This window comes from Opisthocomus hoazin, chromosome 17, assembly GCF_030867145.1.
Source record: "Opisthocomus hoazin isolate bOpiHoa1 chromosome 17, bOpiHoa1.hap1, whole genome shotgun sequence".
NCBI lineage: Eukaryota > Metazoa > Chordata > Aves > Opisthocomiformes > Opisthocomidae > Opisthocomus > Opisthocomus hoazin.
This window is the reverse complement of record NC_134430.1, coordinates 539,718-565,703: the sequence shown is the minus strand read 5'-3', so window position 1 is coordinate 565,703 and position 25,986 is coordinate 539,718. Positions and strand designations below refer to the sequence as shown.

General features: G+C 56.5%; 2 protein-coding genes across 4 annotated transcripts in view; both read right to left on the bottom strand.

The window, feature by feature from the left end:
- EPHA10 (EPH receptor A10) overlaps positions 1 to 11,681 on the bottom strand; it is a 39,312-nt gene extending 27,631 nt beyond the window's left edge. For both annotated transcript variants that reach the window (XM_075437796.1, XM_075437797.1), the window contains exons 1-3: positions 11,570 to 11,681; positions 10,566 to 10,630; positions 8,658 to 9,327 (exon numbers count right to left, since the gene is read on the bottom strand). In XM_075437796.1, the coding sequence (XP_075293911.1) occupies positions 8,658 to 9,327; positions 10,566 to 10,630; positions 11,570 to 11,681 (847 nt within the window). The remainder of the gene's footprint in view (positions 1 to 8,657; positions 9,328 to 10,565; positions 10,631 to 11,569) is intronic.
- Positions 10,605 to 25,986, bottom strand: part of YRDC (yrdC N6-threonylcarbamoyltransferase domain containing) — a 45,384-nt gene continuing 30,002 nt past the window's right edge. The window contains exons 8-9 of one of the 2 annotated variants that reach the window (XR_012765734.1): positions 21,972 to 22,061; positions 17,446 to 17,769 (exon numbers count right to left, since the gene is read on the bottom strand). The gene's annotated coding sequence lies outside the window, so the exon portion shown is untranslated. Of the gene's footprint in view, positions 10,631 to 17,445; positions 17,770 to 21,971; positions 22,062 to 25,986 lie in introns of those variants that run through there. The other variant, XM_075437810.1, reaches the window with a different exon arrangement.

Sequence of the window (25,986 nt, the reverse complement as noted above, 5' to 3'; positions counted from 1 at the left end):
TGGTGCCAGCACCTGGCAAAGACCATGGCCTTGGGTCAGCTCCTCCAGGCAGGACGTCCGTCGCCGGCTGTGGAAGGCGTTCGCTGCCTCAGCAGCGAGCTCCAGCAACGCCCTCGTAGCCACGCTTACCCCTCCTTGCCATTGGGGATCATCATCTTTGTACTGGAGTTTGTTGGCTTGTTTACACCCTCAGCATTTAGTCTTCATGCTTTCCGTGGGTTGTGCCTTTTCTTTTTCCTCTCCGAAGTGTTTCAGGTCAGCTTGTTGACCCACAAACCTTGCAGATATCTTTGAAGAAAGAAAAAAATAACACGAAGGACACTGCCTGCATTAGCACTATTGGACTTCTTCATGTTGCTGTACTCCTGCAGACAGCGGAAGAGCTGCGTGCGTGCCGGCATGAATCAATAACGCCTGCAGCTTCACTCAAAACGCCTATACAGTCATTTATAATTAACACTACAACTCGGTTGTCTTCCAGAATCAATTCCTTTCCATTTTTTGTCATGAAATTGTATTTGACAAAGTTCATCTGCTTTTAACAGGTGTTAATTTTCCCTGCTGAAGTAGGCATTCATAAAAATGCTACTTAGGAAAGACAGCAGCTCGGGGAAACGAGCAGCCGGCGCCCGGGGGTGCCGCAGCGAGAGCCAGCACAGCACCCAGGGGTGCGAGCACCCCAGTAGACTGGCAGCCCCTCGCAGGGGGGGGACAGACGTGGAGCACTGGGCCCCTCCAGCTTGCAGACTTGCACCCAACTCTCACCTAGCAACGGCCAAACTTGCAGTTGCAACCCCCAGAGCACAGAGAGCAGACGTGGCTGCTCCTGCGAGTTACCTAACTCGAGGCACACTGAAGCCCCGCGCCAGCCCCGTCGCGCACCCAGGGGAAGAGGTCTTCTGCTCCCCATGACACAGGCCACCAGCAAATGGCACAAGCCATGCACTGCATCAGCATTCATTTCTTGTGTCTCTGCAAACTCACTGTTATTATCAGCCATACAAAATATGAAGTTGTCCTCAACACGTCTCTCACAGGAGCCATTGCTACTGCTGACCCTCCCTGGGCCAGGCTGGGACATCCAGCCTCCATCTGTCTTAATTCCATTATCAAGCCAAGCAGTGACCGTTCATTAAGTCCCAAACATTTCATCAACGCTTAAGAGGAGAGGTGCTTCACCCCAGCCCGGCAGGAGGGACAGCGCAGCAAGCCCCAAGGAGGAGCACAAAGACCAGCATCGGAGCGGGCAGCCAGAACGACGGCTGTCAGCAAGCGCCGCAGACAAGGACAAGTTGCCCAGAACCAGACAGGGCACCTTGTGCAAAACGCACCGACAGAATAAAGCTTCAGCAGTGCACTGAGCTGGTGAAAGAGCTTTGTCAACAAATGTCCTCGGGTAACAGAGAGACTCCTGCCTTCCCCTTACATGCTGGGTTTGCAATCTTGCCATGTCTTCGTGCAAAAACTGTAATCAATACTTTGCAGGCAGAGAGCGATGCCGTTACCGAGCCCCCCTGTGAGGAAGGGAAAGAAATCGTGTCCAATCTCCGTGCCTGTGCAAGAGGGACAAAGTCAGCACGAGGGAGTGATCAATATGAGCACTGGGTTGGGTCTCCAGCTCCTCTTACCTCGGTTCCTTGCCTGCCAGGATGGGTATTTCAGGCTGTGCCACTTGAGAATTCAAAGGCAGATTGTCTTCCGCAATTTATTTTTTTTTTTTAATAATGGTTTTCAATAACACTTTTCAGCAGCCTACAGTCCAACACATTCCCAGAATCTCTGAAACCTTTAGGACAATGCTACTCTATAATTTTTTCCCTTGTTAAATAATTTGAAGAGCACTGAAATAAAAACGTATGTCCAGAGGCTAGGTCTTTGTGCATCTCCAACAATGAGCTCTTAATAGCTGAAATTAAATTCAGTGATTTACTCCAGAAGAAAATTAAATACCCAAGAATATTTAGTAAGACTTGAAATTTCTAAAAGAACGTCTTTGCTTGACTTCAGTGGCAGTACTGAACGGAACCTCATTGCTATTTATGCAGCAATGCTCCTCAAGGACACACTGAAGCAGGCACATCGCTGAGCCAACTGCAATTTACTGTTGTCTGTCTCCATTCCCTAATGGATCTACCAACCGACGCCCTGCAAAAGACTGACCGACCTGCATCTCCAGCGCACCCTGCCCCTGCCAAGGGCTTCATCTCACACAGACTCCCTCAGCCGTCGGCAAGGGATGTATTTCAAAATGCTGCATTTCAAAATGCTGCATTTCAAGAGTATAACCAGCATGTCCATCTAGCAGCCAGGTATCTATAACCTTAAGCCCGACAAGAATTCTGCAAATGAACTGTGATGCTTGTAATTTTCTGAGTAGCTTGCTCTAAAATTAAGTGTCATGGAGTAATTTGTGTCTGGCTTTGCCACAATTTCCATAGCCATAATTATTTCAGACACACTGTAAAACAGCAATATAATATGCAATCCCGAATGATAAATATCTCCAAGCTTGATCATTACTCCAAAGAGAGACTGAAGATCAAGCATATTTTACACGGGTGTTTCATACGCATGACTGATGGAAAGCAGCACCTACCATAAGGCATTACAGCTACCACGGAGGCCACGGCCGAGGGGGGCGGATACTCCAAACTCACTCAGTACAAAGCTCTCCACACCTTCAAACCGCCACTTTGCCCAGGCCACAGAGGTGCTCCAGCCATGTTCTGCTAGAACACAAGACCCAGGAGGAGAAAGCCAAAGCACAATTCAGAAAGGAAACCGAAATGTAATTTTCCTCAGTCATTGTTCCCTCAGCAACAGGCACAGATCTACGCCTGCCTGCTGTGCAGTCCCCGCTCCGCACCCCACGACCGCCCCGCACAGCCGCAGCGTGCCCGGCTGCAGCCCTGACAAGCGCTGCTGGGCTGCGCACCAGCACCGGCCCCGCCAGCGCCAGCCTGGCTGCGGGATGCCGGGGCTGCACCGGTGACGGGAGCAAAACCCGGTGCTTTGTGCAACTTACAGAATCCCAGGAGAAAAAACAAACTTCTTATGCATAATACGCAAGCATCAGTCAGAAGACAAAATAAACTCCAGAAGCACACACAGGTTTGTCAGCCAGTGTCTAAAAGATGAAACAACACAAAAGCCCCAAGCACTGCACATTTGGATCCAGCTCTTTTGTATTTAAACAGCTTCAGGAGGTATCTTTGCACTAAAGGACAAAATACTGTAATTTACTATTCTAAATTTCTCTAACTTTCAACTGAACTAGTTATTTTTCATCCAAGGACACTGCAGTGACATGACGCCCTGACGGGTCACACGCAACGCACAGGAAAGCATCTTACCACTGCCACTTCCCGCTCCCACCCCAAACTCCTGCTCGGCCAGCAAGCCCCAGCCGCGCAGAGCCCCCCGTTCCCAGCGACATCTCCCGAAAGCAGGCAGCCTGCTGGGAGGGCTCTGCTCCCCCAGCCTGCAGACCCTGCCTTCCTCCCTCCCTGCCGTCCGGCGGATGAGGGGCCGAGCCCCAGGCCAGGAGAGGGGCAGGGGCTGGGGCCAGGCCTCGCGCTCTGGCCGCAGTGGCTCTCCTCACCCCACGCCGCAGCGGCTTCTCCTCTCCCCACGCCTCAGCGGCTTCTCCTCTCCCCAGGCCGCAGCGGCTTCTCCTCTCCCCACGCCGCAGCGGCTTCTCCTCACCCCACGCCGCAGCGCATCGCTGCTGCAGCGCATGGCTGCCCGCCGGCCCCTCGCCGCGGAGCTGCCGACGCAGCCATGTGGCCCCTGAGACTCGCAAGGACACAAGCCTCGCTCGCAGCTGCTGTCATTACGAGAAAGATGGTGCCAGGAGCTCTCGGGGCCAGGCCACTGCTTTGGGACTGGTTTTTTCTTTGTTTGAAGTCGATGCCCGCAGTTCACCAGCAGAAGCAAGTTCACCAGCAGGCACCAGCGCAGCCGGGCAGCGCGTGCGGCAGGAGGGTGCTGCGGGCACTGCCGCGGGCCCCAGGCCCCAGCCCGCACGCTGCCGCTCCCGCAGCCGGGCCTCACGCTCCTCTGGCACCGCAGCCCGGGGGCCCTGCCATCTGCACAGCCCCCTCTGCCCGCACCTCTGCCGATGTGGGCACCCAGCGATGGCCCTTCGCTCTCCCGAGGAAGCGGAGACGAATGCCGCCGCCCGACACCCGCACCTGGGCAAGGCGCTCACCGTGGCAGCCTCAACGGCCGAGCACAAAACGAAAGGGTCCAGCACCAGAGCAACCCCTCTGCCCACCTCCAGCCCGTGACGCTCAGCAGCAACAAGGCAAGCACTGACAGGGGAAGCACAGCTGGACGCAAACGGAAAGGCTGCTTTTTAAGAAAGCACGCACTTTCTCTATTGTAGCACTTCCCTTTGGAAAATAAAAATCAAGGACTTTATCCAAATCCTCTTTTTTACAGAAAGACTTCCTTTTAAATTTGCTCTAAACATTGACCGAGTTCATGTCCAAGTAATGGCTGGCAGCGATGAAGAAACTACTCTATTTCACAGTATTTACAGCTGTGTTTTTGTCCACAAACCTACCACTCCCAGCAGGCAGGATGATCTTCTCAAAGGCTTTACTTACCCGTTTGTTCCCCTGCTATTCCAGACGCCAAGCACAGGAAAGATAACGCCACCCTTCCCGAGGTACCTGTGGCAAGGCACAGGCTGCTGCGAGAGGAGAGGAGAGGAGAGGAGTGCAGCGCTCTCCCTGCCCGCTGGCACAAGAAGTTAGAAGCCTAAGTGGCCGCAAGGGCAACTTGTGTTCGACACAGGGAGAGCAGGGTGCTAGGACAGGCTGCCCAGGCAGGCGGCAAAGCCATGGCGGGGGGGCTCAGAGGAGGACGAACCCCACCGGAGCGGAGCTGGGAGCCCCGCAGCACCGGGAGCCCCAGCCCGGCCGGCTGCCTTTGCACGGGCACGGTTCTGTACGGAGTTACTGCGGGGAGAGGCTGAAAACGGGTTAGGAAAACAGCAACAGCGAAGGACCGCAACAGAAACCACGCTGTGCTGTCACAAATCTTGTCTCCTCATTAACAGCAACAATTATAAGCTGCCATAAAGTGTAATTGTACTACACACAGTGTTCGATTCATCAGGCAATTACAGCCATTAATAACGCGGCCCAGCCTGATGAGCAGAGCGGACTTGCAGTCCGGCGCCCTTCATTCCTCAGCAGACACTGATGCCCCCCACAGCAGACCAGAGCAGCCATTTCTTGCCCACGGCAGCGTCACGCACGCGTTGCGCTTCGCATGGCGGGCAGCCAGCGCCCGCACCCAGGGTCCCCCTCACCGCCCCAACGCCGCGGCCGAGAGCACCGCGGGTGGCAGACCCAGCCCAGTCGCCCACAACAAATTCACTTTAAAACATCATTTTAAGAGCCTGACAAAGCACTAGAAACTACTTCCTCCCTAAACCTGGTTTCACTCGTGTCATCTCTGCACAGGTAAGGGATACAGCCTGCTAATTAGCCCACCATCTCCCAGAACGAGCACGGTGCCAGGCTGCCCTGGGCAGGCGATGCCGGTTGGGGAGAGCAGGGCACAGGGCATTTCCCCAGCACAACGGCAGCGCAGAGCCAGCTCCCACCGCTGCTGTCAGAAGTTGAGGGAAATAAATTGAGAAGGAAACTTAGCTACAGCACAAATTTACGTTTCTGTCAAAGAAGAGTGGCTGACAGATATTTTTGGAAACTGGTCTCCATCATGTTAATTCAACGTCTGGTTGAAGTTGTCTCATTTGCAACAAATCTGGCTGGTAAATATTAACCTTGGGCTTTGTTGAAATTCTCCTTGCAGATATTACAAGGGATTGGATGGAAAGGATGAAGCAGAAAGAGACAACTTTACAGCAAATGTCAGGCAGATCCTCCACATCACGGTTTCATTTACACAAAAGCTATTGCAACACACCACAAAGTAAACGGCATGAAGGGGCCACAGCTCTTGCCTGGTAAAGTTAAGGGTAAAAAGGCACCAGTGCTGAGAAGCCTACCAAACACAGCACAGCGATGGACAGGGACCATCCACAGGACTTCTCACTTGCCGGCCGTGCATCTGCTGTAAATGGGTTTTAAGATCAGGGTGAGCGCAGACCAGCATCTGGCTATAGCTATATATTAGACAAGAAAAGCAGTCTAAATGTATTTATAGTGACAGAACCTCTCCTCTTATTTGAGAATAGATGTTAAACAGATGCTAAAGCTGCTCGGTTCCACCCTAGAGATGGCTGCATCTCAACGATCCCTGAAATGATTCATCAGAAATGTGCAAACCCCTGGAAGCCCGTCAGGAGCACGGGGGCTCCTTCAGAGAAGTGGTGCGACACCAAGATGGACAGTACAAAGGCTCGGCTTTCTCGCAGCAGCAATTAGCAGTGCCGTAAACTCTATTGTCTTTTTCATCTCTCTCTATTTCACTGTCAGGGTACAAATGTTCCACCAGCAGCAGGATGACTTCAGCACTTAAATCACGGTTACGAGGATCACTGTGATCAGAGTGCCACCAGGTCAGCGGGAAGCGAAGCTCGCTCTGTCCGCAGCGAAGCCTGCGCCGCGCGGTCACACCACGGCCGCCACCAGCGCCGCCAGCCAGGCACAGCCCAGCCCGCCGGCACCCACCGCAGTGCTGACACCGGCCCCGCGCCGAGCGGCGAGCCCCCCGCCCCAGCCCCTCTGCCCGGCGAGCGGCCCCGGGGCACCGAGGAAGGCGGACGGCCGAGGGAGCGGACGAGGAGCCACGAAGCGGCACTCGGCACAGCCTGGGGAACCTGGGAGGGGGGCCCGGCCTTCCAACAAACACAGGGTCCAACCCCTCACGGCCACCAGAGCCGTGACGGACTGCGGCCAGGGAGTTCCACGGGCAACGAGGACCCAGTGCACCCCAAAGCCGCCATCATGGGACTGCGGAGGTGGAGCCAGCTTGCTGTTTTAACGTCCCCATACTCGCACCATATTTACCTGCCTCCAGCTCAAGGGCTTTTGTCCTTGTTGAAGAATTGTCACAGCCCTGGATGCTTTCATCAGAAGTCTTTTAATGTTATTCACTTAATGCTATGCTAATGCAGGGCTCTAAAAAACCCAAAAACTTTAAACCCTTAAAAACTATTTTCTGATATTTGACTAGACATCAGACGCTGCTTCACAGAGAGTGACTAATGACCTGCTTTCTATAAGAGGGGGGAAAAACTTAATTATGTCCATTAAATTACTTCAAATATTTTTCCTTAGAGAATATGAATTATTTAAACTCAACACAGAGAAACCTGAAACATTAGCAAAAGCCTTCTGGGACTCGCTATGTAAATTCCCACTCCAAACAGATGGGGAAAGCATGGCGAGCTGCCACGCAGCCACTGAAGCAATGAACAGCGCTGAGATTTCAATTCGATAGTTTTAATGAGGTCTTCTTAAGGAGAACGCCAAGCGAACAGCCACCACCCGGAGCGCCAGGAAAGGCTTCCCACCTCCCGGAGAAAGGCGGCGCGGTTGGCACAGTTCAAACCTGAGGAGCCTCAAGTAGCTCCTGAGGGGCAGACCCGATTCCTCAGGAAAGCTCGTTCTCCTCCTCTACCATACACCTCAAACCTGGAGGAACTGCACCTGCTTGGGACTTCTTTAGCTATTTTCCTCTCAATCAGTTTCCTACCAGGTGAAAAGGCAGAGGTCCGAGGCCTCACCGGGACACCAGGCACATGCAGCAAAGGGTCTTTTCAGGCATATCTCACTGCAGAAACCTCGCGGCTCCGACCGCTCCCCCGCCCCAGAGGAGCTCTCTGCACAGGGCAGCCACACACGCTGCCAGTTAATGACTGATGGCCAATTACAGCTTTCAGAGAGAAGCCCCTGGATGCTGACGGCCGGAGGGACAGCCGCTCCGGGGGCAGGGACGCAGAGCCGCCGCCACACGCGGAGCAGCCGCCACTCGCCAGGGACGGCCGCTGGTTCATGCCGGCACCCGACTTGGTGGGGAGGCAGCCGAGACCACGCTGAGCTGGGACGAGGTGCTGACCACGGCCCAAAACGGGACAGTGCCCGTGAGGAGGCACCAGCCCTGCACCCCTCTCCTTCCAGGGGCTCACACGCTCGGACCGCAGCAGCCCGTGTCCCGCACCCACAGGACTGATCCCACGCCTGGCTCCCGCCTGCCTGTGCAAGCGAGATCAAAGTGGTCACGGCACCAGGGTGACTACGGGGATGTCTGCTAAGGTAGAGGTTACATCCATTTTTACAGCTGTCATTAAACATAACCTTGCGAGTTGCAAAGTCACCAAATTGTTGTGTCAAAAGCATGACAATGGGGATATTAATGTTCTAGAGTAATTTTATAATTACAGATAAAGCTGTGGGAAATGCCTGAGTGCATTCAGAGCTTTGGCACATCTGCCCAGCCAACAGTGTGCTGCAGAGCAGCTACCGGCAACGCACCCCATTTACCCAATTGCCACCCTTCAAATTAAGGTCTGGCTGTTAGCTGGGGACCTGCAATCAACTAAAAGAATCATATTGCTGACCAAAGGCAATTCCACCTGCTTGGGCTGAGCTCAGGCACCGGGCAGACTGGAGCAGTCTGGCAGCAACATGGACTGACACAGACAAAAACTGCCAGAGGACACAGACGGCTTCTTTTACCTCTGCAGCCCCCATCCTTCTCCTCAAAGCCGGGACCACACGTGCATTTCCCTATGGGCACCAGCCACTCGCCCTCCGCGCTGCAGTGCATCCGGGGGGGATTATCCGCGTCCACTTCGGCGTGAGCAACACAAGTGCCCTTAACTTCCACCAAAGTCGCAAAGGCCGTCTCCGCCACCGTGTCCGGAAACACGGCCAGGTTCTGCATGGTGGCGAGGCACTTCTTGTAATAGACCCGCACGGAGACCAGCGCCACGCAGGCACCCACGTCCTGGAAGCCCAGGTGGAAGCCTCTCTTGCTCAGGTGCCCAATCTCCCTCAGCTCAGTGTTCAGCTTCATCTTACGCTCACCCAGGTCCCCCTGCGTGAAGCTCTCATCAGCAGCAATGGTGTCAATCTTGGTGTGCTTGCTCTCATGGACGCTAGGGCCCAGGTCAGAGTCAGACTCGACGTAGTACAGATTGAAAGTCTCCTTGCAGGTGCCCATCACGCCAGGGATGCTGTTGCAGTCCCGCAGGGTGAACTTCAGCTCAATGAAGATCCTCTGGCCATCGCGCCTGGCAATCCAGCCCGTCTGCAGCCAGTTGTTCTGGTTTGGCTCCATGACGTTGCAGACCTGGTACGTGCGTATCGGCTTGTAATTCTCATCCACGCCGCTGATCTCTTCCCACTGGGGAAAGAACACAAAGGGCGGTAACAGCTCGAGAGCTGCCGTGAGCAAGAATCAGCCGCGCTGGCAGGAACACACCGATCGGTATAAATATCACCGCCACAAGCCTCTCCACCTACAGGCCGTGAGATCATAGGCACTGAAGTCCCCAGCCCACCAAAACCCCAGGCTGCAGCAACACAGCGGCGCTGCTGGACCTCCTGACACCCGAGCTCTTCACAGAGGTGCAAACATGGAGACACAACTGGCATCAGACTGTGTAAAACATGAAACTGGGCACATCACCAGCTGAGAAGCCAGAGCCTTTGTCTCCCACACGCTCCTTGGATTTTCTGTCCCCGGGAAGGTGCATCGGCACAGCATTACCACACAGCGCAAAGCTAGATGGGGTTGGGCTACCCAGGGAAGTCAAAGATGGCCAAGCAGACGCGAGGCCAGTCACACCATCACACAAGAACAAATATCTTCGTGAACAGCAGCAGCAGCTTCTCTGTCAGGAGTAGTTTTAGCTGGAACAGAAGTCCTCTGACTGCAAGTATTTCCCCAAAGTTACCAGCAGAGATTCTGATTAGTGAAATGATGATTCAACCCTCACAGCCTTGAGGATGACCTGGCAACCTCCCAGAGCAATTCTTTCTGGGGGTAAATTTATGCAAGATTGCCAAACGCACCCAAACCAGAGTTTCTTCTGCAGACTAACAGCTGGGCAATGCAGATGACTCCAGGATCTATCACTACTCCCTCTGAACGGTTTGTTTCCATTCTGGAAAACAAACACACAGCAGCAAGGAATACAACTCTGACTTTCCTGACACGCTCTCTCCTGCGAGCAGCTATAGACTGACCCTAGCAGCAAAGCAAGGACCAGATCCAACAAACCCTGCGTGATGCAGAGCTCCTGACGACCCCCCCCAGCCCCAGCCCTCTTCCGAGAGCCGAGCTGATCCCCAGGAGTTGCTGGCATGCAAACCGCAACGCAAAGCCTTCACGAGCTGGTGCTCATTTGCTTATTACAGGAGTGTAAAATTCACTTTGAGAGGCGTTCCACGCTGGTCGTACCGCGCACACAACCAATACTTCACTTCTCACTCTGCTCTCCAGCGTGCCCAGCACCGATCGACACGACTGCTGGTGCCGGGCTGCCCTCCCGCCGCAGCCCGAGGGGCCCCTGCGGCTGCCAGCCCCCTCCACCGGCTCCACGCGGGGACTCTGCGGGACAGTCCCACCGCTGCACTTACCCCGTTTGAGGGATGCGAGGTCCAGCCCAGCTCCGCCTGTGACGCCTTCGAGTCCAGCAGGACAACTGCAGGGAAGACGACGCGTCAGAAAGCAAACCCACCGACGCGGGGAACGCCTGTCCATACCCACCCGGCCCCTCCGCTGGGCAGCCCGGCGCCGCGCACCCCTTCCCGGGCGCTGCCGGGCCGAGCGGTGGGCCAGGCCGCAGCGCGGGGAGCAGCTCCCACCCAGCCCCGCCGTCGTGGGAGCACCAAGCGGGACCCACGCTGCAGAGCTGCACACCCCGCGCAGACCTCGCGGCCACGCGGTCGGTGCCCTCACGTAACGAGGGCGACGGCCCCGGGCAGGCCGCAGACCCCGCCAGGGCACTCTGCGGGTCGGTCCCCCCGGCACCGCCGGCCCCGTCCGCAGCGCGCGGCTCCCCAGGAGCTGGCAGCTACCGGCGGCTGCTCTGCAACAAGAATCTCCTCGCCAGACCGGACCCTCCTGCCCCAGCACGGCCCCTCCGCGGGACGGGGCTCGGGCTGTCTCCCCCGGGCTCCCCCTCGCTGGAGGCCGGCCCGTCCCAGGCCCGCGGCGCCGGACAACGCTCGGCCGCTCCCGGGCCCGTCCCGGCGGCGGGGCACGGCGGCTCCGTCCCCGCTCCCGGCCCGGTACCGGCGGCGCGGGCAGCGGGCGCGCAGGGCTCGCCCCTCCCAGCGGAGCCCCCGCGCTGCCCCGTCCCGTCCGGCCGGCGCTGCCCCCCGCGCCCCGAGAGCCGCAGCGCACCCGCCGCACGCAGCCACCGCCGCGCCCGCGGGGAGGAACGGGAAGCGCGCCCGGAGCCGCCGGCTCTGCCGCCCGCCCTCCCGGGAGCACCGGGCACCGCCGCGGGCGGCCGACTCCGCAGCCGATGCGGCGGCACCGAGCGCCGCGGCCGCCGGGCACGGGAACTCGGCACGGCCGGGGGTGCCGGCACACCGGGTACCGGGGCCACGCCGCTCCGCCCGCCCGCCCGGCTCACCCTGCTCGGCGGCGGCGCGGGGCGGCAGCAGCAGCAGCAGCAGCAGTGGCAGTGGCGGCAGTGGCAGTGGCAGCAGTGCCCTGGAGAAGCCGCCGCCGCGCGCCGTCGCCATGACGCCGCCGACTCCGCGCGCCCCGCGCCGCCGCCGCGCTCCTGCCGCCGCGCCCCGCCCCCGCCCCGCGCCGCCAACCGCCGCCGCCGGGGCGTGGCCGTGGGCGGGAACGGCCAATCCGCGGCGGCCGCCGGGGCTCTTGGTGGAAAGGGGCGGGGAGAGGGCGGGCGCGCCGTTCACTCTGAAGCCTACTGCTGGCAGCTGCAGCGCAATCCCCGACCAGCTGCGTCTCACTGCGCGGTCTGCGGGGCGGGGTCCTGCCAGAGCGGGCTGAGCGCAGCGGGGCTGAGCTGTGGGCTGCCTGGGGCCGCTGCCGAGGGCAGGGACTGATCACCCCCCCCCCCCCCCCCCCCCGGGAAACCAGAGGACTGCTGGGGCATGGACAGATGAGACGCTGCGGCCTTCTGGGCACAGCCATGGCTGACAGTGCTGGGCCCCCCGCCGGAAGGCATTTGCTCCCTGCTGCCATCAGCAGGCACTCAGCGGCGAGTCCGGGCTTTACCCCTGCGCCGCGGGGCCCAGGAGAGCAGCGGGGCAGGTCTCGCAGCTGCGCTCGCCTGCCAGGGATGCCCAGGAGAGCATCAGAGAGTGCCAGGACCTCTGTTCTGCCTTTCTGTGCCGAAATTTGATTCCCAGCTTCGTCTCAAGGTCCTCTGAGCCCAGCAGCTGCTGTAGAAGTCCAAGCGGCCAGGAAGAAACCCGGGGACGAGGCAGTGCCAGGCAGGCGGGTCCGGCAGCCCCACGTGCCGGGCAGCGCTGCGGCAGCAGGCGCAGGGCGGGGAGGCTGCGGTGGGGTTGGCGGGGCTGGGGGAGGCAATCCCCCACTTGCTGCAGGCGAGGTGCGTGCCACCCGGCCCCCAGCCTCCTGCGCCGCGGGAGGAACTCGTCGAGGTTTGATCATCACTAATTGTAGGTGTTGCAGGTCCCTGCAAAATTTAGTCAGGCTGAACGCCCATCAGTTTCCCACCCGACGGCTGATGCCCTGACGCCGAAGCTTATGTAGCAACACTTGTTCCTGTGGGATGCTCCCTGCGCTGTGATTATGGGCTGTCAAATGTAAAACACTGCAAGTCTGGAATATAAATACTGAGCTCCATCCAGTGCAGCCTGGCCGGGCCATGGCACCCACGCACGGCCCCTGCTTGTGCCAGTGGGTGCTTGGACCTCGGGCCAAGCCCTGTGCGCAGCCCTCCGAGGGGCACCCCTGGCCTCGCCATCACTACCGGACCCCCGCTGCCGCCGCTGGCAGCGCCCCGTGAGCGCGGTGCAGGACACAGACACTGGCTCGGCAGGCGCGAGGAGCACCCGGAGCAGAGGGCTGTGTCTGGACGCGGAGGGCGGAGGGCTGGGTCGCGCTGGCAGCAGGACTCCCCTGCTAAACCAAAATCCATGCATGAAAGGAGAGGTGCGGCGAGGGCTGCGGGGGGCAGCCCAGTGAATGGGCTGGGGGGAGCGGGGGCTGCCGGGGAAGAGCAGCGATGCGTGTCTGCAGCAACGCACGGCACAAACCTCCCGGTGCCAGACTCTAATGCCTGAAGTCCGCGGTGGCCAACACACACGTGAGTTTGCTGGAGCAGGTATCCAGTGGAAGCCTGCTGCCAGTCAGACTCGGATTTGCACATTGCATAATAAGATTAATTAGATATGGTGATTACAGTTCATTTGCCTTCCGCCCCAGCTCCTAAGCACTCCCTTCCTGCAGTCGATACGACTACCCGTGTGAACACCTTGAACCACACATGAACGTCCCTGCAGGCTCAGGAAACCGGAGCAACCCAGGCACCAGCTCAAAACCCCGTGCGCAATGTTTCTTTAACCTGTTCCACAGGAATCTTGCCTTTCCAAGCATTTTTTTTAACACCTAAGGCATGTTTGCTTTCGAGAGGTTTGGGAGGCATTGCATCTGAGCATGAATCTGCTGGAAATCTGGGGCTCTTGGCCAGTAAAGAGCAAGATGCTGCTGCTGTGGCCATTCTGAAGAAATGGAGGAAACATTTTTCAAGCACGATGAGGATTCACAATTGGTTTTGACAATATATACCTCTAATACTTCTACTTGCTCTCTATGTCTTCCAGCACTCCCCTCCCACCTCAAAGCACCGACCGCCCCATATTCCATCTCAGCCCCAAAAGCTGCTATTCAGCGCCCACAGTAGTCATAGCCTGGCAGATCTGGGGCAGAGACCGGTAACGGGACGCAGACGGCCTGGCTGGATGCCTGCAGCCGGAGGGTGTTTCCAGATCTCCCTCCATTTCTCAGCCCCTCTGGAAACACGACTGCTAGCTTTTCTCTGCGTTAATGTGACCAGCAAGAAAATTCCCATCCATTTGTCAGTGCTCTTGCCGGCTGGGAGAGCTCGGCACGGGCCGGTGCTTTGCTGCGGTGCTGCCGCAGCGAACCAGTGCTTCGAGCCCGGCCGATGCTCCCACCTCGTGCCTGCAGGCCAGGAGCTCCCTGCGAGCCTGGGGTACAGTCCTGGTGACTGGAGTCACAAGTTCACATGACACAAACTCTCCCTCCATCACATTACAAGGCAGGGAAGCGAAAGACAGGTTTTATTTATAATCTTCCTCAAGTGGAAACCAGAAGAAGTGACCCTTGATTAGTGGAGATTTTTTAAGCCACCCAGGAATAAAAGTGATATTTAGTTGTCGTTAAAGGCTCATAACTGCATAACAATTTCATGCTATGTTAACTTCTAGGTTTTCTTTCGCATATAAATTTTTAAGGAGTAAAATAGAAAAACCCAAGCACTTGACCTTTAATCACAGTTATTTGTGTGATCAGTCAAGTGTGGGAAAAAGCTAGTTTGTGCTTGAAAGATGCCCTTTAAAACTAGATTGCTCTAATATGACACACAGCTCGGATGGTGTAATATATGGCATCTCGCTTACCAGCCTCTGGGGCACAGCAGCCTCCCATTTTGCATTCACGCGCAGGATCTCGCTGCTGGTACACTGGAAGGTATTAATGTCATGAAGCCAATCGATACAGACTCCTGGGACGGCTCCATTCACCACCGAGACCCACGGGAGGTGTACGCTCTCGTGTCGCTGAAGAGCCAAACAGGGAAGAGCATTTTCAATGTACATGGAGGATTTGATGTTAGAGATACGTTTCACTAGAAGAAGGACAGGTCATGCTAATAGAGTGCAAAGCTTTCCCATTTACGCGAAAGATTATTCCACTCACTTGTAAAAGCTAAGTATTAGAACAGCTAGAGGTATTTTAATTATGATTTTGAAGTATCATGTTGTTTTGGGGAAATGATCTCATGAATTTTTCTTTGGCAAGACTGGATGACTAAAAGCCATTGCTGGGGTGAAGGAAACAGAGCAGCCTTTTAATTGAGACTCCTGGATTTATTCATTATCAGGCACAGCTGATGACCAGGGACGGGCCTCTGAGCCCAAAGAGACGGGCTGTGGCACAGCCAAGCCAGCGCCAAGGACCTGGCCCCACGAGCTCAGCAAGCAGGCAGAGGGATGCTGTCCCCAGGACGGCACAGCAGACCTGCTACCTCCTCGAGCACCAGTGGCGTAACGAGGGGCCAGTTTCTGTAAGCAAAGAATAATAAGAATAATAAGCAGATATATAATAACAATTATTATTATATATATATAATATAGAGGAAGAAGAAGAAGAAGGAGGAGGAGGAGGAGGAGAGATACACCCGGGTTGTCTGGGCACCTCTGTCACTCACACCCAGCACGCAGGCAGCTTCCCCTTCCCAACTCCCGAGTGCCACCGCAGCCACAGGATGAGCCTGGAGAGACAAGAGTGGGAACGCAAAGACGCCGGCTCACCCAGGCTCCAGATTGCCCGGTGAACTTCTGCAAAGAGCTGGGGCCAGCACAGCCCCGAAAATGTGTAATTCGCCGAGCTGAGCTATTACCTGCTGTAAGTGGAGACAGAAAGGCAGTTTTGAAACCACAGTGAAAATAACCCTCCTGGAAAAAAAATCGATACAAACACCAAGGAAAGAGGATCAGAATCCGAGACCATCAATTCCTGAGATAAAGAGTTGAAAGTCTCAGTGGGAGGACAGCCAGATCTGGACTGAAAAACAAAACTTTGTTTCTTTTGCTGACAAATGACTTTCTATGCTAAAGGACAAAGGAGCCAGGAGGATGCGGGCCTCAGTATGTGGCTGTAAGAGCTGCCCTTGAAGAAAGAAGGAGCAGGCAGAAACCTCACGGCAGCTTTTGCACCTCTCCTTCCTCTTCCACACTTGAAAGGATTTTCTTACAACGGAAGACAGGGGATTTGTGCAATTTCGTGTGGTCTGGGGCATGTCACAAAAACGTGCTCCGGGATGAGTTTTGCTGCTTCTGCTGTGGCGAGGCCGGGGTCAGAGCAGAGCGGGCAGCAGCAATACTGCACACACGCGTCTGGCACTAAGGAATCATCCCACGCAGGAAAGCGGCCGAGTGGGCGCAGCTCAGACGATCCGCACCGGGCATCACCGGCGCCTCGCCACGCTGCGGCCCCGGCCGACCCCGGGGCTCCGACGCTGCTTCCCAGGAGGACCACGCTCCGTCGCAGCCAGTGCCTTCGCAGCCGCCGCTGACAGCGCCGTCTCACAGAATCCCAGCATGGTCAGGGTTGGCAGGGCCCTCTGTGGGTCACCCAGCCCAACCCCCTGCCCAAGCAGGGTCACCCAGAGCAGGCTGCACAGCACCGCAGCCAGCCGGGTTGTGAATATCTCCAGAGAAGGAGACTCCACAGCCTCCCTGGGCAGCCTGGGCCAGGGCTCCGGCACCCTCAGAGGGAAGAAGTTCTTCCTCGGGTTCAGCTGGAGCTTCCTCTGCTTCAGTTTGTGCCCGTTGCCCCTTGTCCTGTCGCTGGGCACCACTGGAAAGAGCCTGGCCCCGTCCTCCTGACCCCCACCCTGCAGATCTCGCCCCTGCTCCATCTCCTTGCTGCTAACCAGTAGAAATCACAGCGAAAATAAAAGTTGGTGTAAAGCTTCCCCGTAAATCTCATCATCAAAGCTGCACAGCCCTGCACAAGGAAAATACTCTGTGTATTAACTCCTTTTACCTTCTGTGTTGTTTGTCTGAAAATAAAAGCAACCAGAGCTATGGATTTCTTTTTAATGGCTTAATTCCTCTGTCAGATGTGTACTCTTTGCTTCAGGATCTCGTTACTATAAATGTTTTGCAGCAGCTCTTTAGCGTTTAAGGTAATCACATAAAAGATCCTTGTCTACATAAAGGCAGCTAATCTGGGTAAATGCCTTTAAGCATCTTTACATTTCTTGCTAATGGATTTCTAGGCAGCCCACAGAGATCCACATTCTAGAAAATAACGTAAAATATAATGTCTAATTTTTTTTAATGCTTCACATTTGTCATATACTGAGAAAATCCAGAGCTCCAGGCAGCGTAAGATCATTATACTTCTATAAGTAATACTCTGTTCTGTCATCATCAGTATGAAAGCAAGCCTTTCACTGGGGGCAAGGATCCACTCAGCGTTAAATTCCAACTCAACCGGAGACAAATTATCACAAGCTATTAATTAGAACCAGACAGGAGGGATCCAGGCGCTGCAATCTGGTGACAGATTCTGAAGGGCATAATGGTGCGTGGCAAACCTTGCCCTCTCCCCACCTCGAGTCATGCTCTGGGAGCAGCAGGAGGGCTCGTGGTGGGCGACGCTGTACCGTGCTTTCTGCTGCGCAGAGCCAAGCAGCTGGCGAAGGCGAGAGGTGAGTGCAAACCCTGGTGCAGAAGCCAGTCCCTCCCAGCGCCCCGCGTCCTTCCCGCCCCTCTGCCCGCTCCCCCCGGCGCTGGGGCAGGACCCTCTGGGCACGGCACAGCACCCTGCTGGCAGCAGCCCCGTCCCCTGCTCCCATCGGGGCCCAGGGCTCACCATGCCCGCAGCCCACCGCAGAGCTGCAGGGACCCAACGCCGGCAAGCCGATGCCACCTCACCCCACCTGGCGTCGAGGGGCTGCGATGGACCCCCGGCCCAGCGATGCCGTACCTGCCCCGCAGCACTCCCGGACCCGGCTGTCCCGGGTTGCACAGCCCAGGCTGGGTGCGAGTCCTCGTGCTGCCTTCAGCTCCAGCCACAAAACCCCTGCACAGGAAAAAGCACCTATTTTAAGAGCTATCTGATGTAATTATCTCTGTGGAGGAGGATCCAATGGATGCACAAGTGCAGACAGGCCACCTAACTCTGCAGATTTATTACACGCATTAATGACGCTCCCTGTGCCGTTCCCGGGGGACTCGGAGCCACAGCGGTGAAGCTCGGTGTCGGTGGCACGTGGGGATGGGGCTGCGCGGCAGAGCTGTCGCCAGTGCCGAGAGCACGAGGCCAGCGAAGCCACCGGCTGCTGGGGGAAGGCAAGCCAGCACCCTCAGCTCTCCTTGGGTGGCATCCAGGGCAGCCACAGCCCTGCAGCTCCCGGGGGTCTGCCCGGCCTCCCCCAGCCCCTCCACAGCGCGGCCATAAGCGGGCTCAGCATGGGGCCAGGCAGAAACCCACCTGCAGCCGAAGGCTGGCCGGGCAAGGGGCCCAGACAGGTAATTAGTATCAGACAGGAGATTTCAAAGGATTATAAATAAACAAAGGGAATCAATTATCTGATAGGAGGTTTGCACCAGTCACTGAGGCCGGAGAGCTGAGGGAGCCCACGCCGTAACAAAGCCAGACAAATGCGATCCCAGCCCAGCCCACAGTGGCACTCAGAGCCCCGTGCGGGGCCAACGCAGGGCTGGGACGCACCAAGGAGAAAGAATTACTTTTTAAATTTCCCAGGAGAAAACGCCAGTTTGCATTTGCTCAGCTCTGTCTCAGCACAGGGAGGGTTTGGTTCATTTTGCTCCTTGCCGAGTACACTGGTGCTTCTGGCTCCGCTCCCGAAGGTCACTCCAGCCCAAGCGCTGCTCGGGCGCACGCAGACGGCGCAGCAGCCCTGCTCGCTGGCCAATGGCTGGCCCGTAGGAGACCTGCAGCAACTGTCTCCGGGTGGCTCCAGCATTTCACGTGGAGCAGTGGGGGTTTGCTGGGTACAAGGAGAGGTGCCGGGGAGCTCCCCTCGCAGCCAGTCACGGTGCCCGGCACCGCCGCCAGCTCACTACGCCGGATGGACCCTGCCCTCCCTCGGCCACGGCACTGCTCCTCCCAACGCCCCGAGCACACGGCAGCCAGGGGACCGGGACGTCCCCTGAGCGTCGTGGCAGTCACCACTGACCGGCCACTGACCGTGACTCCAACACTCACCTGGGCAGCAGTGACTAAGAGGAACCGTCTGGTGCCAACAGAAAAGTAATTTAGAGTTCCAGAGGAACCCAGCTGTAATTTAGTGCTAATTTACGTCCAATTACTTCAAGTAAATATATTGAATTTGGGACTATGTCCTGCCCCACCTGTTCAGTCACTTCTGAGCAGCAGCATCAGAAACGCCAACCTCCTGCGCTGCCACAGCCGACGAGCGCAGGCACCGGCGCTGAGGCCACCCCACCTCAGGACCCCGGAGCCTCCCGGAGCTGCTCTGCCCCTTCGTGCTGACAGCAAGCGCAGACCTTCGTGACGGAGGTGCACAGCACAGCTGTAACCGGGCTGGGGGCGTCCCGACCAGAGAGACCCCCCAGCTCCCCGGGCGAGGCAGGTCCTGCCCCGCAGAGACGCTTTGCGGGCGGTGCGGAACATGGGGCAGGATGCCTGCACCCGGTCTGCGCACAGACCACTTCTCCACACTCAGACTGCCCCTGTGCTGCTGCTTCTCCTCCTCTGATTGAAAGACAGAATTGCAGACTGAGGGCTCTGGTGTCTGAGCCTCTGAGAGCCGGGGTCTGTGACAGAAATGGTGCTACACCTCAAGTATAATGGTGCAAACAACCATTATCATAATTTTGATACCAATTATGTGTAATTTGAACAAAGGAGTTGTCCCAGCTTTGATTTGCTCTCCTTGTATTCCTGGCTACTTTCATTAAAATCACTTACAGAGATTTGCAGCAGTTCTGTTTGAAGCACTGTCATTAGGATTTTCATTTTCAGTGGCGTCGGAAATAATTTCACAGCAGGCTGCTTATGTTTTACAAAGAGATCTGCAGCGTGTGGCCATCACTCATGGTCAGACGCGTTCCAGACCGACCGGTCCTGTGGGTCTCACAGCCGCGTGAGGCGAGCATCCGGCCTCGAGAGCCGGGGAAGGATGGTCCAGAGCAGCTGCGGCTCCCCAGCGAGGAGCTCTCACCACAGCCCGTGCTCTTCCCGGAGCTCCCTCGACTGCTCCGAGCAGTGCTGTGCTGAATTTTGAACCCAAGCCTTTCTAAATTTGAAGACTGAGTAAGTGCCAGGCTGGTTCACGCTGCTCCCGAGGGGACTCGCAGCTCTGTGCGTGCCTCCCCACAGACCCCCAAGGAAGGACCCCACCGTGCCAGCCCACCTCACGTCGATTTCCCTGTTTCACAGTGTTTCCCCTGTTTGCTAAGAGCTTTTTTACATGTAAGTCTTTGTGCTGATCACCATTTAAAATCAATTACCAAGATTCCTAACTTTATTGGCCCCTCAGTAAAGTGGCAGTAAACATCCCCTAACAACAAGGGCACTGAAGGTGCGGCGCTGAGCTGCAGCGGGTTTCCTCGGGGTGAATGCTGCTCTGGCTCCTACTCATTAGACAATCAAAGATGCAAGTTGCTTGACACGCTGATGAAGACAGACACTTTGGGACTCGCTCCGCAACTCAATCACCACAAGGCGCTCGCCAATTATCCCTTAGTCATGTGGTGAGGGTGGCAGGGAGGTCATGCAGAGTGAGACTTTTTCATTTGTCCATGATAAAAGAGGGTAATATACTTTGCAAATTATAATTAGCAATTTACTCCAGCTGGGGCTAATTCCTAGATGCATTTTGCACTCCAGGACTCGGCACTTGGGCAGACTCTAAATAAGGCACCAGCACGGTGCGTCCAGCTCCATTAAAGCTCTCCAGTAATTACAGAGCGTTTGGTGTGCAGCAGAGAGCTGGACGGCTTCCCGCACCTGCGGGTGCTCTGCTCCGCCTGCCGCCGTGCCAGACACGGCCCCCGGAGAGGGACCACCGGGCCCCAGCCTCGCTGCCCCAGGATGCCTGCCCTGGGGTCCTGCCAGCTCCGTCCCAGCGATGGACAGAGGGACCCTTCCCGGCCAGCGCACCCCGGCCCTGCTCGCAGCCACGGGCCCGGCGCTGGCCACCGGTGGAAGGGGCTTTGGGCGAGAAGGCCTGCAGCTCAGGGAAACAAAAACGTCGTTTCGTTATAAAGGTGCACTCACGTCCCAGGGTGAGATTGCCACGTACGTTCGCAAAAATACTGCTTAAATAAACAGAAAGGGAGGAAATGCTGGAGAGAGTGTCCAATCTGCATTATAATTAGGAGAAAGAATAACAAATGGCAGAAACAACCTGTTCCCATCTGCAGCTGCAGTTTGTTCCTACTGTATCTGAAAGGCCATGCACCAGCCGTACCAGGAGCTTTCTCTGGAAATGTATGAATGTTTCATTCAGCAAGAGTGGAAAAAGCGTCTTTTTGCGTATATTGCAGATTCTGCTGTAATGAAGCATCAGAGAGAATTTTATCAACGCGGACACTTTCCACTGTCTCCAGTCTAGCAGCAAACGTGGGGGGCTGCACGCCTGAAAGGTCTCAGTGCAGAGACCCAACACGGGGACAGGAGCCGGGGGTCACCCTGGTGTGGGGCCGGGCCTCTGCCCCACGCAGCAGTTCGGGGTCACCAGAGTCACATCTGGCCAGCCGGAGTCAGAGGGCGCGGTGCTCAGGGGATGCATTTGAGACATTATTCAACCTCAGACTGACTAATTTATCCATAAACCTTCCTAATGAGGCCGATAGTGCAGGAAAGCAGCGTTATTATCTGTAAACAGCAGCGGCTGACAGCATGTTTAATCACAGGCTGCGTAACGGTAACATCGGTAGAGGACACGATTAGACACTTCTCCAATTAGTCACACACCAAAGGCACAGACCGGAGCCCGCGAGTCACTTAACCCACAAACGGGAGGAGCAAAGATCAAACCTGGAGGCTGCCCCGGCGAGGGGGAGGCACTGCGGGCTGGGGGCAGGCAGGGCTGGAGCCGTCCCCGACGCCTCAGCTTGTGCGGCCGGCGAGCTGGGAGAGCCCAGGCACCGCGGCAGAGCCGAAGCCACCGCCCGGCACCGAGCGCCCGGTGCTGCCTTCCAGCTCTGCCAGCTGCCTGCTCCTAACAGGATTTTGTGATCTGCGGTGAATGTGCTAATGGGATAGAGAGGTAAAGAGTTCATCCTACTCACTTTTCTCCGCTTCTTTCCTTTTTTTCTGAGCATTTCACTCTCTCCTGGTTTTCTCTGGCTCACCTCCCCCTGCCTGAGTGCTCCTGAGGTCTGCAGATTAAAAGCATTGCATCAGTAAGATCCAGAAATTACTATGTGAATCCTATTTATCACAAAGCAAATAGTATCTAGCAGGCTGCAGCCTTGGGAGCTGCAGACATTGGCTTACAATGAATGCTGTAAAGGCCACGGAGTTTCCCTGTCCCCAGCCCCTAATCCTGGACAAGGCGGCTGCGGGTGAGCAGGCAGCTTGCCGGCCTGGGGCAAGCGCAGCGGAGAAGAGAGAGCAGCTACCGGGGTCACTGCCGGGGGACGACGGCAAGAGGGGAGCGGGGACAGCGCAGGAGGCACGGGGGTGGAGGAGGCAGAGCCGGCACAAACCGCAGGGAGCACCAGGTGTACCGGGCACCACGAGGCAGCAGAGTACGGCCCCGACCCTGGGATAACGGGGGCTGCAGCATCCCCGCTGCCAAGCCTGCTTCCACAGCAGACAGGATTTTAGCACATGCCCGCTCTTCTTCCTAATCCCAATATCTTGGGTTAAACCAGTAGGTCCTCTGTGGTGAAAGCCAGGTGTTTCGATTTATCTGTGAGAGATCTCATTATCAGATGCAGCAAGACAGACTCTGACCTTTCATGTCAGGGTCCCTTTGAACTTACTTTGCTGCCCCGAGGTACAAAAGAAACCATGAGAAATCAGTTTTCTTTCCTCCAAGACCCCCTAGTTTTCAAGAACTTTTAAAAGGCAGAGAAGCCATAACTGGGACATCTTCTACCTTTAAAAACGTCCTTCATCATGTTAGATTTTGATTAATCAGCCTCCTTCTCTCCCATCACTTCTGCAAGGGAGAGCAATGGAGACCTCCCCGCAGCCTCTCTCTGCAGATGGCGAGGAAGGCTTGGTCGGCTGGAGGAAGGCTCCAGCATCGGTGCCAGCCTGCCCTCCTGGTCCTGGTCCTGCTGGCAGAGAGACCCGGCACCGCTCTGGGTGTGGGACGCTCTGGTGGGTGCTGCCAGTTGATGGTTTCTGCCCCCCAGTACTGCTTGCCACGGCTGCCTCCAGGCTTTGAGACAGTTCCCGTGTCTGCAAACCCCGAGACGCCCCGGCTCGCTCCAGCAGGCACCGGGCCCTCGGGACAAGCATCATTCTCATGGATCAGCCCAACATCGCAGGGGATGAGGCTGCTCGCCCCAGCCCTGGCCCCAGCCCCAGCCCCGGCCCTGATCCACAGCCGCGGGGGCCCTTCTGACTCCGACTGGCAGCAGGCAGCTTCCTCTGCCTGCCAGATGACATGCATAATTCAGGCGAAATATTCATTTAAGACTGTCTGAGCCATGGTAATAAAGCAGACATTATGACAATACAGATCAATAAGTCCAGAGAGGATCCTTTGCTGAAACACGCTGCAATTGTTCAAACTAAGTCTTAATTGTGACAGGAATTGATTTCTCTTTTCTAATATCCCTGACTTTTAATTAAAAGGTAGTTAAGTAGACGATACATTTCCAGGATCATTTAGAGGCAGGACAACATCGCGGAGCATGCACTTAAAATGCAGAAATGGTGCCTTGTTAATGCAATGAGACCGCAGCTCGGGGACTTGCTCCGTGCTGATTCAGCAATGTCGGTGGCTGAGCGGGGCCCAGGGACGCCGGGGCCGCTGTGCCGCTCGCCCAGCCCGAGCCCCTCTCCGCCCCGACCTCAGCAGGGACAAGAGCACATCCCCACTTGTTGTCTCATGTTCCCCAGGGTCCTCCATCCATCTGCATTTCACACCCTCTTGCATACACGAGTGCCTCTAATGGCTCTGATTATCCTGCAGACTCCAGCGCTCTGCTTTGCCCTTGGACAGCAGGACGGGCAGGGACGGGCAGGGTGGGCAGCTCGCCAGGGAAGGCGGTCACCGCAGCACCAGCTGCCCCAGGAGCTCAGCAGGATGGGCACAGCCCCAGCGCTGCCTTTCCCCTGCTCCCATCCCACGGCCACACTCTCCTTGGGATGGTCCCAAGACGTGCCCACAGCAAGGAACAGGCCTGGATGAGGGAACAGTGGAGCCCCTGCGAAGGGAGGGGATGAGCTCCTCCAGCCTGTTTTTTTCACTCCCAGGAAACCCCTCGTCGGCAGGGCTGGCAGTGGCACGGCACAGCAAGACGTGCGAGGAAGCCAACTGTGAACCAGCCAGACGCTTCTCAATCATACTCTATTAGACTAAAACACGCCAAAGCACCTTAATCTGACTGGAGAGAGGCCATTAACATCAGAGACTCCATTAAAAGAAGAAATGGGGCTTTTATCTACTCATCAAGAATCATAAAGCAGAAAACCTTGGAAGACACCCATAAATCCCCTAGCGCATCCCCAGGAAACCCCAGCACTGCAGCCCGCAGCACAGCACAGCGCAGCAGCAGCTCTGGCACAGCAGCTCCCACACCAACCCCACCAACACATCTGCAAGGCCAAGGCATCTGCCCGACAACTGCCCACGACAGAGCCGCAGCCGCCCGCTCTGGACGCAGCAGCATCGCACCAGGTGTCCGAGCCATCCGCGAGCGCGGTCTGTCCCTGCCCAGCCATCCCTTGCCAGAGCACCAGGCTCCCAGGCTGCGGGAGCACCAAGATGGTTTCTGGCTGCGCTTCCCCGCATCACAGCGGCGTTGCCCTGCCTGGACCAGCCCACCCAGCCCTGTGGAGCCGAGCATCCAGGAGAAACCCCTCTCCTGTCTTCCAGGACGGGAGGCCAGACCCAGAGCCAGAGCTTTGCCAGGTTCACACTGCGCAGGCAGACGGGCCCCGAGGGACCATTACCTCCCATCACTTGAGTTCTAATAACAGAGCATGAACAGGACTAATCAAATCTCCCCTGCCTTACCACCCAGCCTGGTTGGTGCTTGGAAAACACGTGTGATGTAGTCAGGAAAGGGGCATTTGGACCAGGCCCACAAGAAACTGAGTGGTAATTCAGCAGTAATTTAGGGCTCTTCCAGCCACCTGGGAGGCAGAGCTGGAGTAGCGAGTCCTCACCAAGCAGCCTCTGCCCCCATCCCCATCCCTTGGCACAGCCGCCCCTCTGCCCCATGCTCAGCAGCTCTGCTGGACTCCACCACGCAGCCCCCCCATGCCAAGCAACCTGACCCGCTCCATACACCCAGGAGACCCCCTTTCCCCCCAGCCCCCCAGAGCAGACCCTGCCAAGCCAGCTCAGACACAGCTGCCACGGCACAGGCAGAGGATGAGAGATGCGTGCCACCTCCTCCCGAGCTCCAGCCATGGGAATGGGGAACACGGCTGGAGCAGCGAGCATCTGGACCACAGCACCTCACCTGCAGGCTGCGAGGGACGGGAAGGCTGCAGAGCTCCAACTCACAGAGGAGCAAAGCCACGTTTTCAAACCTGACATTTTTAACCACAGTGGTTGCAAGCACGTCTGTCATTCGACTATGGCCACAAGCAGCTGTTTACACTCTTCGAAAAGCATCTCCTCTTTACCCTTACAAATAAACACAAGCACCAGTATGGAGCAGTATGGTGAGCTGCCATATCAGTCCTCATCACAGGGCTTTAGAGAGAACAGCAATTAGTTCTCTATACCGGAGCTCCCTGCATAAATATCCTGCTCTGTGCTGACAAACCTACTTGACAGAGCCTTGCTCAAAGCCGGCAGCAGTGGAATTCGGTGAAGCAGCACAAAGCAGGCAGAGGTCCAGGTCCCAGAGACCCTGTCTCTGCATTACAGGTGCTGGGATAGATTTTGGCCATTCTCACAAAATGTATCTGGTATTTACTCTGCTGGTGTGTACCCAAATGGTCAGACACTGCGGCAAATCCTGTTTCGCTAGGACTGATTAGATTAGAGAGCAGAGGTGCTTGAGAGCTTGCTGATATTGCCAGGAAAGAAGAGCAAAGACTGAAGAAGATTCTCAGAAACATCCACGCCCTGCTATTCTTCCTCAAAGCTGTTTGTTCATGCCAGTTCAA